General features: G+C 34.9%; 1 protein-coding gene across 1 annotated transcript in view; it reads right to left on the bottom strand.

The window, feature by feature from the left end:
* The window catches only part of LOC150081878 (ubiquitin-like protein 7), an 84,924-nt gene extending 74,195 nt beyond the window's left edge, over positions 1-10,729 (bottom strand). The window contains exon 1 of the mRNA XM_090379786.1: positions 10,580-10,729. Coding sequence (XP_090235912.1) covers positions 10,580-10,727 — 148 coding nt within the window. The 5' untranslated portion in view covers positions 10,728-10,729. The remainder of the gene's footprint in view (positions 1-10,579) is intronic.
* Between the last annotated feature and the right edge of the window lie 2,029 nt (positions 10,730-12,758).

Raw genomic sequence — 12,758 nt, 5'->3', positions numbered from 1 at the left:
GATAACAACAAGTCTTCTGCTTACAAATATGGAGTTCAGAAACTATTCAATGTATATAAAGAAATGGAATGTTGTATGAGATTTTACTGAAATTTCATTTTGTACATTCACATTCAGACTTCTTTCCTAAAAAATCTTGGTATGTGTATGTGTGTTTGTATGTGTGTGCGTGTATATATATATATATAATTGAAACAAATGATGAAACAAAAGTTCAAGAAATAGAGCAAAGGCATATAAATGAAGAATGATAAAGTAAACTTAAAAACTTAAGAGTAAATTAAAAAGATACGTAAAATAAACTTAATTATTCTGTTAATATCATAGAATAAATGATTAAATACTACATAAGATTGTGTTATTAGAATATATAGAATATAGAAAATTATAAATTTATATATTTATAATTTTTTTATAAATATATAAAAAAAAAAACATGGAAAACAGGCTAGTTAATACTGAAAGTAAAGGTAAGTGTGCCTAAGCTATAAACAATAGAGAAGCCTAAAAAAAAATTATAATAATACAATATCAAATACAGTAGACTCTTGATTTTCCAGGATGGATGGTAACAAAATATTCCCGGATTCCTGGTTAATTCAAAAAACATTTAAGTCCTCGACATACGTAAGAGATAGGTTCCAGAACTTCTTACGTAAGTCGAGATTTGTGTAACTTGGGAATGACTAATAAAATGTCTTGACTCCTATCTTCCTTCGCGGATTAGGCGATTCACCTGTTCCGAACTTGTGAATGTATTAATAAAATATTGCTGCTATATCCCTGATATGCCAAAATTACAAAAGCCACACATAATAATCTCAGAAGAGTGAAGAAAAATAGTTATATATATTTAATTAGTTCAATTAAAAACTTTATCTGGGGACAGCGGTAAAGTAGCCAGAGTGGCACATAAGAAAAGAAAATATAAAAGGAAAAAAAAATGCATATTATTGAATTGTAAAAACTGATATGTATTTCGTAGCCTTGGTTATTATTGTAGCTGACCTTCATTGGTGTCAACCACTTTTCGTATTCTGTCTTTTCCCTTCATTGTGTTTCACCACTGACAAATCCCGTGTGATACTTGATGTTTGGCCATTTTCATACAGCCTTATTAGTTTAATTTTCTGATCCAACTCGATCGCTTTCCTTTTTTTGATAGATTTACCTAGTACCGCTGTCACTTATTCTCTTAGTTGGCACCATGATAACAGTCAAAATGAAATTTTTTGAAAATAACTTCACAGGGGGTGAAAACTCACTATTATCACTCCACCCGAGCTCACATTTTACTGAAGCACATTTCTGGAGGTCATTGCCATAAAACAATAAAAACAATCAGCGCATTCCAGGTTACCGGGCTTTTCTGTTAGTGCAAGCAATTATAAATGGGTAGTAAACTCAATCTTATTGCATTTGCGATAATACCGATAGCTGGAATTCTGTGAGTTGTTACATTATAGTGAAATGTGTGTCCCCTTCACTTAAAATCTTCAGTCATATAAAAAAATTATAAATAACATAATGTATGTCTGAATCTAATAACATAATGTAAGTCGGGGACTTCTTATCGAAAAATGTTCAGCAACCTACGTAAAAAGTATGCCGATAAAGAACTTACCACGCACTACTCGCGTGTCAAATACGATGCTTCCCTTTATTTTTTATGATGTCGTGTATGGTTGAGTCACCAACATTATAATGGTTCTTTGAAGATTTAATGGATGCACCGTTTTCAAACATTTGAATAGGTTCAAGTTTTGTTTAATTGAAAGCACAACTCTTGTGTTTGCCCATCATTTTTGTGATTTCTAACAAAAAAAAAAAAAGTTACTATAAAAAAAAAAATTCTGACATCCCTGACATAAATGACGAAACAAAATTTGTCCTTTTGCAGTGCAACGGAACACAACAATAGACGTGACACACTAAAACAAGCTAAACATCTGGTTTTTTTTTTTTTTTTTTTTGAGCCAGGGGTGAAGACAGTGGGGATTGCAAGATAATAGGCACACTAATCTACTAATGACGACTTATAATGCCACTTCTTGTTGCTTATTTACGACTTGCAAAACATCAGTTTATACCTATTCTAGTTATTACTTGAATTTTATGATTTATGGTTGATTTTTTACCTGCAGGGGAGACATATGCCCTCCCTTTACCAAACATTCGAAATTAAAGAAAAAGAACGCAGGAGGCGTTTTGCTTCTTCTTTATTCCCTCAAGGGGTTTTCAGTGTACGAAGAGCTAACTGAAAGACAGTTAGCTGTCTTTCAAAAATCTCCAGAAAAACCAATGATTTTGTTTAGTGGCATAACTATGCCAATGCAGCTGCATTTGGGCCTGAGCTTGAAAAAGGCCCATGAAATTTGGAAGACAGATTCATTTCTCAATACAATTAACGAATTTCATTAATAAACGAACATTTTTTTAAAATTAAATGTAACACATTCTTATCAGCACAACGACTAGCCATCCAAGTATTGTTTTATTATTATTATTAGCCTTATGGTGCAAGGAAGCCTGAGGCTTATGCTGCATCAGGCAAAAAAAAAAATTCTGAATTATCCTGAGAGAGTGAGAGAGAGAGAAAGTAGAAGGGAATCACCAAGAAAGAGAAGAATGATGATATCCAGCTCAGGACTCTGGGTGTGCCAAGCCCATACTCACCAGATGTGAGCCCCTGGGGTTTGGCTGCACCACGCTTATAGAAATAGTAACAAATAAAAGACAGTCATGAAATATTCAGCAAAACCAGTGCCAAATATAGATATACATCACATTGATTTTATTCTAGTGTTGAATTTATTTTACATTTTTTGTGTGTGTGGGTACACTAAGTGTTGTTGGAGGGCAATAAGTTTTAATTAACAATACACAAATTTGTCACAACAGTCCAGCTATGACCAGTGTTGTCATTTTAGTGCTTTAGATTTGGCTTTTTTTCTTTCCTTTTTTTTTTGTTCATCTGAAACAAAAAACTTTAAGGACTAAGAACGAGTTATTACTACGATAACTAGAGACACATCTAAATTGCCGATGATTGCCTGATCCTCATATATGTCGATGACGTTCTGTAAGTTATTGGTGCATTGGGAGGAACCCTTCATGTAATTAGCATTTATCCTGTAGTGCTCAGACAAAGGATTAAACAATGACAAGGAAGAGTAAAATGTCTTCTTCAGTCACCCCAAAATTAGTGGGTCTCGATCACACAAGTTGTCTGTCCAACATGTCACTCCAAAGCATTCAGTTTCATTAAATGTATGGTTTAGAGGTCATTGCCATTTTCACAACAACATTCTACCCTTGTCTATTGCTTTCTTTCTATACAACCAACAAGACTAGACTTTGTTGCTTTTAATACATTTTTTAACCATTTTATATGTATCTATTCTGTTTTTGCTTGTGGTAGGAAAATTTGTTGCAAAGTTACTTGAAGGAGGAACTGGGGAAACGAGAATGGGAAATGAAACAAAAAAATTCAGCCAATAAGAAATTTTAAAGTTCTGCAGCTCTTATCAAGTATCACATACTATTCTGTGATTCTATATTTTCAAGTGTAGTGATTTGCACAAAAAAAATTCATCCATTACAGCCATTCTTTTCTAACATGTGATGAGCTGAAAATGTAAGTAAATTTATTATTCCAGTTTTCATAATGAACCATCCACAAATTATGAACGGGTCATGACGGTGGCAATCGTCAAACATTGTACAGTTTGGGATATTAATGTATGTTACCCATTGATATATTTTTATTTATTATTTTTTTTTTTACTATGCTTTGCATTTTGTTATATTTGACAGAACGATCTGTAATTTTATTATTCTGATGTCAGCAATTTTTTAATTTTTATTTTATTGAACATTCATTGTTGGATCATTTACAGATCACAGAAAAATATTATAATATGAATTTCCACCAATCACTCAGAACTCAACTTCCTTTCTTTGAAATTCAACTTTCTGCAGTCTAACTTTCCTAATATAGAGCATCACTTTATGCTGGTTCACTTTTCAAATTACTGGAGTAAACTGCCCAAAACAAAGATGCAGTAACTTAAATTGTTTCTGCATGCAAAACCACTGTTCTAAATAGGTTTAACAGAGTGCTGACGAAATCTTGTTCTTTTACGTTTATGATGATTCAATTACTTTGAATAGGTAACTAATTTTTTTTTTTTTTTTTTTTTTCACTTATGAATTTTCATATTAAACTATAGTGTGTGATTTTGCCACATTTTGAAAAAAATGAGCAAAAAATATAGTCATGATCAATTTTATGATCAATGGCTCAAAGATGCTAAATATAAGAACTGCCTCGATGATTATTTAAAATGTTTTTGTAAATATTGTAAATGCATGCTAACAGCCGAATTAAGTGATATTGAAAGGCATCGTAATATAAATGAAGCACAAGAAAGCTAAAGAGCCCTTTAGTTTTTTGCATCAGAGAGTATTTCCATTCAAGAAAATTGGTGATACAGAAAGTGCAATGGCAGAAAGCAGCACAGCATTTTTCACAGCAGGGGATGGAGGTTTTGTGGGGCCTGAAACTTATATAATTTTTGAGGCCCTCTAAGAAAAAGAATGCAAAATTTCTTTGTATTTTTCTTTAAGCTGATGGCCACTCAAACCATGGAGCCGGCAGCATGGTGCAAGTGCACCACCTTTGGATTTTGAAATAATACATAATTTTTAATATTTTCATTAATTTATTGAAACACTAAAACAATAAAAATTCATCCTTTCAAAATACAAGTACTTTCTCCCACCGATCACGAAACATTGGCTCGGCTGTACACGTAAATCAACCAAACTTGACTTAATTAAAATATTGTGTGTATTCGAAAATTTGGTGAACAAAAAATTTATTCCCACATGCACCACCTTTCAAAATATCCTGCCAGCATCCATGACTCCAATACCACCCAACATGACAGTGTGATGGAGAAATCAGAATGGAAAGAGACAGCGGTGTTAACCGATTGTAGTTAAAATATCTTACTTTTGCAAATCTTACAAAAACAAATGACCATGGGAACATACTGCTAGGGCCCTACCAGGGTTGAAAGGGCCTGTGCAAGTGAGCAGCCCTGAAGCTTAAGCTTCATTAGCTTCACTGTAAATCCGCCTCTGCAGGTACTTCTATTATTCTTTCCTTTTATAATTTTCTTATATATTTCATAAACGTGTTTGTGCAGTGTGTTATATTGCCAAATGGTTGGAAATAATATATTATTGTCATTTTTTGTGATTAATACTTATTATTATTCACATGCTTTCCTAATATTCAAATAAAGATAATAATCAATAAAACATTATTTATGTGCGTGTATAAGTATTTCTATCTATCTCAAAAAAAAAAAAAAAAACATTCAAACACCTGGTCGCCATGCCCACTTTACGTTGATACCTGGATATGCCACTGCTACCTGCAAATAATAGTAGGACCCACTATTATACAAAAATGCCTGAGTTTGAAAGACGCAATAAAAATTAATATTTATCCAAAATTTAGGGGCATAGTGGCAGAATAACAGTTAGCCAAACAGGGAGCAGATTGAACAAAGATATACACAAATTATATGCATTATATGAGAGAGGATGTAGGAGCTAACAGTGAGTAAGAAATAATCTGAGACTAAAAAAAGGCAAAGTGAGGGAAGAAATAGGATAGAAATAATACTCCAATCCTCCTTGAATGCTCTAATAATTCAAGGGGCATAAATATTTAGAATATAATGCCACACAGGCATAAACAGAAGATCAAAGCACATATCAATGATACTGGGGGAGTAACTGTCTGACCCATGAAGTAGGGCTCTGGTATTATAAATGACATGTGTATATAACATACACATAGTGTACATTGTGATCAACAAAGTAACATATTTAGAACTAATATTACCAGGAATTAAATGATTTTTTTTTGATAAATGATAATTGAGAAGAAAGTGTATAATATATTGTTAAAGCTAAAATAAAATAATGCACCTCGGCAGGGAAAAGTTGTCCCCCATTTTACCAGCCCATCTCAAAGTCTAATATACTCAAATAAGATCCCCTCTACGGTATTTGGTTGCTATTCAGTCCTTCCTCAGTGGATGCCCTTCTGCAGATCTCACCAAGCAAATTGCTTGTCTCTCTCAAGAAGCTTGATGTGTTTCTTTAAATGTGGTCTGCAAACATGAATACTGTATATTCCAAGTGGAGTTTTCCAACTGGCATATATAGTGGGATAATTACCTCTCTAGTACACAAGATGCAGCCTCTCCATTACTTCATACGATGGGATAACCATGTACTTGTCCCTGCTGGCAAAATTCTTGTATATCACTGATAGAACCTTGGGAGTTGTCTCCTAGTAGCCTATCTGCACTTTTCAGAGACTGTCTGTGGAACTGTAAAATTATCTCCATATCTTTTTTTGTTCTCTGTCACCTCGAGTGTGATACCAAATTGGTATGACTTGCATTTATCAATGTCAGATCTTAACTGCTACTTCTCAATCTATTTACTTAATTTTTCTAGGTCATGTTGCAATAGTATGATTTGATGTCAGCAACCACCCTGCTAACCTCTGTATTAGACTAACTTCTGCAACTTAGACATTAAACTTGATATGCCTTCATCAAAACTGTTAATACTGACCAGAGTGAGGGACCCAACACTGAATTCTGATGAACTCCATTAATAACAAACGTCCGAGAAGAGCAGTGACCATTAATAACCACTCTGTCTCACCTACCATTTCATTCCCTTTATCCATAGCCAGGGGTGTGCTACCAATTTTTAACATTGGGCTTGCTTAAGAAAAATTTCAGCTGAAGGTAATACCTAAGGAAAAGTTTATTAAATTTTATCAAGCTAATTTGTTTAATGGGGACTACATCAGAGGTGCAAATCCCCAAACAATTTAACAAGAGGCCTTGCACAAACCTCCTCCGACAAACCCCTGTCCATAATAGTAATCTGCCCCTAATGACACCCTAATCCAATTTGAAAAGCAAAGGTTAGGAAGGGGATGGTTGGAAATAAGAAATGCTTCTATAAAAATCATGTCATATATCAACTTTTGCCACCTAGCTGTGAAAAAAGTAACCGTTCGTTACTATGGATGGTTACCAATGGGTGCAGACTTTCTGATGTTAGACTAGACTCTCTGCTCTGATGAGGCTTGGTTTCATCTGACTGAATATATAAACTCTCAGAATACTCTATGGTGTAAGGAAAATTCCCATAAAGCACATGAAACTCCCATACACTGTGAAAATTGGAGTGTGGTGTGCAATGACCCACTGCAGGACTGCTGGGCCTATCTTTTTTTACAGAAACCATAATCTCTCAGCAGCACATTGATAAAAACCCAAGAGATAGTCCATAAATTCCAGGACACCTCACCAAGGATGACACTATTAATGTATGGTTTCAGTAAGATATTACAATAAGTCACATTTCATTTATGTCTATGGTTGAGTTATCTGTCTTCCTCAGAGGTTGCATAATTTCTCAAGGTATATGGCCACCATGTGGTGGCCATATACCTTGAGAAATTATAGGGCTTTTTTTGGGGGGCTGAGTGAAAAACAATGCTTACAACAAAAAATCCACACCCTCCAGAAGAATGAAAAGCAACATATCCAACATCCCAACCAACATGTTACAGCCAGCATTTCTGAACATGATTTGTCCTGCTCAGTTCAATAGTAATCATGATAACAACTGTTTTCAACATTTTTTGTGAAAAATTAAGCAACGTCGGAGAATAAAGAATATTACAAGTAACATTCTTTAATCTCTGTTACAAATTATATGCAATTTCATGCATTCTCATTTAAAGTGATCACATATTAATTTAAATAATTTCAATACTAAATATTTCAGATACATTTTAAAATATATCTAAATGATTAAAATCAGTAAAGAAAATGCAAAGATAACCTTTTGTGCAACATGCATATAAATTTTTATATATATTTATCACTTGCTATATTACACTAAAAACTCATATTTTTCTTTGTTATCTTCTTTAATATTTTAATACAATATGCACTGTAATGTAATAATTAAGAATAACATTACAAATGATAATGCATCACCGATTACAATTAAGCAAAAATTTAACAAGGAGCCTCATATGAGCCACCTCCACCACACTCCAACTTTTGGGGCTAAAATATGCCTCCAACAATAATTACAGTAATAAAATTACTGTAATATTGCATAAAGACTTTCCTTCCTTAGGAAGGAGTCTTTATGCAATAAAGACTTTGAAATAAAGACTTTCCTTCCTTAGGAAGGAAAGTCTTATTTCAAAGTTTGCAATGAACTTGTTTTAATTTTTTTTAATTAATTTTAATACTGTAATATTGCATTAATTTTATATATTTGTTTATTTTCTGGAGAATGTCATTAGAATGTGTTCTACATATCATATTGAGGCAAATTTCTCTTATTCTTCTACAAATATTGAAATAAAATGTAGACTGTATTGAGCATCGTAACTCTGTTTTATTTTTTATGTTTTGTTTTGGTTTTTAGGAGCATTAGCAACTAAGGCCATATTGCTCCGGGAAATGCGGTGGTCATTCCCTGACCTTTCTGCATCTTCCGTATTTGGTGGTGACGGGCTCGAACCCCAGTCTAATCAAGAAGCGTGTGCTACGCACTGCTGCTCCTTCCCACCTGACTACGGAGGCGCCACTCTGTTTTATAATAAACTATACAGCAAATTGGAGTAAATGCTGAAGTAATTTTTTGATTACTTCAGCAGTAACCCCAGAGTAACATATCAACTGTGTGGTACTACACTGACAGTGGTAGAGAGTGAAAAGGACATGGGGGTAATTGTGCAAGCAGATATGAAGTTTTCTGAGCAGTGCAGACGGTCTGCAAGAGTAGCTCATGGTGTCTTGTCAATGATATACAGGATTTTTCTAGCAGGGATAAGGTGTTTATCCCCTTGTCAATGGTCAGGCCACATCTTGGGTACTGTATACAGGTCTGGAGGCCTCATTTTAAGAAGGATATAGAGCTGTTGGAACGAGTACAGAGAAGGGCAATAAGATTAGTGAATGGAAAAAAGGGTTGCTCTTACGAAGAAAAGCTTAAGTTTACAGTGTCTGGAGACTAGGCACCTGTGAGACGATCTGATTGAGGTGTATAAAGCCTTGAATGGTTTGAGCATGCTCAATGCTGATCAGATTCTTCTTCTTACTCAGAATAATCGCCTGAGAGGGCATAAATTCAAATTGAGGAAAGACAGTTTTAAGATAGATGTGCGGAAGTTTGCCTTTAGCCAGCAGGTGGTTGATTGCTGGAACAAACTTCCATCTGTAATTGTAGAAGTTGATAGATTAAATAGATTCAAGGCAGAACTAGATAAACATTTGGAGCGAGTAAATGGGTGAAATGAGAAGGGTGTTTTTTTTTTTTGGCTGATGCTATATAAGCTTGCTTTCTTGTATCATGTGCCTTTGCTATTGCTAATTCCACCTTTGTTCCGAACATAACTAAATAGAGGACAGGGTCCATCGGGCGCCAGGTTATTTTTCATCATGCATACAATAAGAAAGTTTCTACAGTAAACTCACAAGCTATATTGCAATAAATTATTTGCTCACAGCCAGAAGATTAACAAGGGATTTTTACACTTATTACCAAATATCAGTAGTGCGCCTTCATTTTCATAAATGGAATTAAATTATAATATTAATGATATAATTAAATTATAAAAATAATCACTATCCAAATGATGGTACATTCATATGAGCCAGGCTTTTATAATAATCGATTTTAAAAATAACGGTATTATTATTAACAACATTTATTATTAATAACAGTTATTATTAAAAACAGTAGTTTAACAGTAGTAAAATACATTATAAATTCAATTATTCTTAGCCTTCAATTCTATTTAGCAGTTCCAATGAATCAGTGGTTGTGGAGAGGTCAGACTCTCCCTCAAGGCTGTTAGTTTGTTTTTTTTTCTTCTTCTTGTTTTTAATCATTAAGGGCATATTTAACAGAAATTAAGGGCCTCAGATTTCTAATAAGTATTAAATTACTAAACACCACTACTACTTGTGCGTTTATTTTTTCCTAGCAGTTACTAAACACCATTTCGCATCTCTCATATTTTGGGTTATCGTTTGTATACCATCAGGCTGCATACCCACCCACCGATGAAGGGCTAAACAGCCCTAATACGGTCATCTGGGTAATGGTATCCACAGAGAATAAGTAACAATAGCTTTCTCCATTTGGGAATTGTCTGTTTATAACCAAATAGGCAACTAGTTGTGAAACATTCACAATATGATTTTAACGAAACGATGCCATTATAATAACGTCGGTTAATTTACTGCGTATAGACATGATGTAACTTATGTCATTAAGGACATTTATAATGTAATGATTTAATTTTAAATACAAAAAACAAATATAATAGCAACTAGGGAATTTTGAAACTGGTCCTTCAACCCGTAGCTATGGTAATGTAGAGAGAGAGAAAAAAAATCAATTATTTTAGTAGTTAATCAGCTATTTTCTAAATATTTAAATTTACCAAGGTCATCGGTTGGTAAATTAAGTTCTTCTCCTATTTTTTTCCGTAATTCTTTAACAGATCCCGCTAAATTAATACCACTAATCCTGTGTCGTTCGGCTTTATTTACAAGAGGATCAAGATTTACAGCAACATAAACAGCTGCCATGATGAATCTTGCTTCTGAATACAATTCCGCGCTACCTAGTGTTCGAACGCGACAAAAATTGAGCACAAACTTCAACCCATTATTACGGTAGTTGGTGGTAAATTTGTTTCAGACATGTATTAGTGTAATTGCCACATTCAAATTACATAACTCAAAAAGTGAGTAGCGAGGCGATCAGACATTCCATTTTAAAGTGATGTTCCGATTTTTCCAATTTTTTATGGGACGATATTTTTCTGAATGAAATAAACAGCTAAATTAATAATATACTGTATAATGTTTCAGCTTTGCAACTATACTTCCCACGGAACCCAAACACTTTGGTTTCCAGGAAGCTGCCCGCCAAGTCAGTTGAGGAACTCAGGCGGATCGCTGGTTGGCATCGTTTATGGTTAGAACTAGGGCGGTATCGGATCGCCTTCGAACCTCTAACTTTCGTTCTTGATTAATGAAAACATTCTTGGCAAATGCTTTCGAGGTAGTTCGTCTTGCGACGGTCCAAGAATTTCATCTCTAGCGTCGCAATACGAATATACTGTATACTGTATAATGTTAATTTAAAGGTAAACTGCAACTATTATCAATCCACTGCAGGATGGAAGCCTCCTCATATTGAGAAAAATGGACCATAAACTGCCACGCTCTTCCAGTGCGGGTTGACAGTTATTAATTTAGCATTAAACTTAATATTATCATAATATACAGGATGTCTCAAAAATATTGGTACAAACGTTTAGGGGAGGTAGGTAACATCTAAACGAATGTGAATCGCATAGGAACCTATAACCGAAAAAGTCACGGGAAAGTAGTAGCAGAAGCATTAGCATTAGCATTATCATTAGTAGAGGCATAACATGCAAGACAGCAAGCTTATTCAGCATCAGCCAAAAAAAAAAAAAAAAAAAAAAACACTTCCCTTTCACCCCTCCGTTCGTTCGAAATACCTGTCCAGCTGAGCCTTAAATTTATTTAGGCTATTAACTTCCACAACAAACGATGGACGTCTGTTCCACCAACTAACTAACCGCTGGCTAAAGCCAAATTTCCTTACAACTATCCTACATCTGTCTTTCCTCAATTTGAATTTATGCCCTCTCAGCCGATTATTCTGAGCAAGAGGAAGAATCCCATCGGCATTGAGCATGCTCAAACCATTCAAGGCTTTATACATCTCTATCAGGTCACCTCGCCGGTGTCTAGTCCCCAGACACTGTAATTTGCAAAGTTTAAGCCTTTCTTCATAAGAGCAACCCTTTGTTCCATTCACTAATCTTGTTGCCCTTCTCTGTACTCGTTCCAGCAGCTCTACATCCTTCTTGAAATGAGGCCTCCAGACCAGTATACAGTACTCAAGGTGTGGCCTGACCAATGCCTTATACAAGGGAATAATCACCTCCTTATCCCTGCTAGAAAAATTCCTGTATATCATTGACAAGGCACCATAAGCTACTCTTGCAGCCCGTCTGCACTCCTCACAGAACTTCACATCTGGCTGCACAATTACCCCGAGGTCCTTTTCATTCTCTACTACTGTCAGTGTACTACCACAGAGTCGAAACTTTGCTCTGGAGTTGCTGTTTCCCATATGTAGTGCTTTATTTACATTTGTGAATGTTAAACTTCACTTGCCACCTCTCAGCCCATCTGCTCAACCTTTCCAGATCCTGTTGCAGCAGCATAGTGTCAGTAGTGTCCTTAACAACCCTGCCAACCTTTGTATCTTCTGCAAACTTGGACATTAAACTTGATATACCATCATCAATATCATTTATAAATACAGAAAACAACAACGGACCCAACACTGAACCCTGAGGGACTCCACTAATAACATTAGTCCACGATGAGCAGTGCCCGTTGATTACCACTCTTTGTCTTCTGCCACTCAACAATCCCTTTTTCCATAGCAGCAATTTGCCTCCAATGCCACACTGCTCCAATTTGTGCAGACGTCTTCCATGTGCAACAGTATCAAAAGCCTTTCTAGGATCCAAATATATAATATCAAAGTTATTCCCTGCATCCAGTTCTTTT

Source organism: Mastigoproctus giganteus, chromosome 8 (genome assembly GCF_048544385.1).
Source record: "Mastigoproctus giganteus isolate SK-2022 chromosome 8, ASM4854438v1, whole genome shotgun sequence".
Taxonomy (NCBI): Eukaryota; Metazoa; Arthropoda; class Arachnida; order Uropygi; family Thelyphonidae; genus Mastigoproctus; species Mastigoproctus giganteus.
The sequence above is the reverse complement of the archived record's forward strand: the minus strand, read 5'-3'. Positions and strand labels throughout refer to the sequence as shown.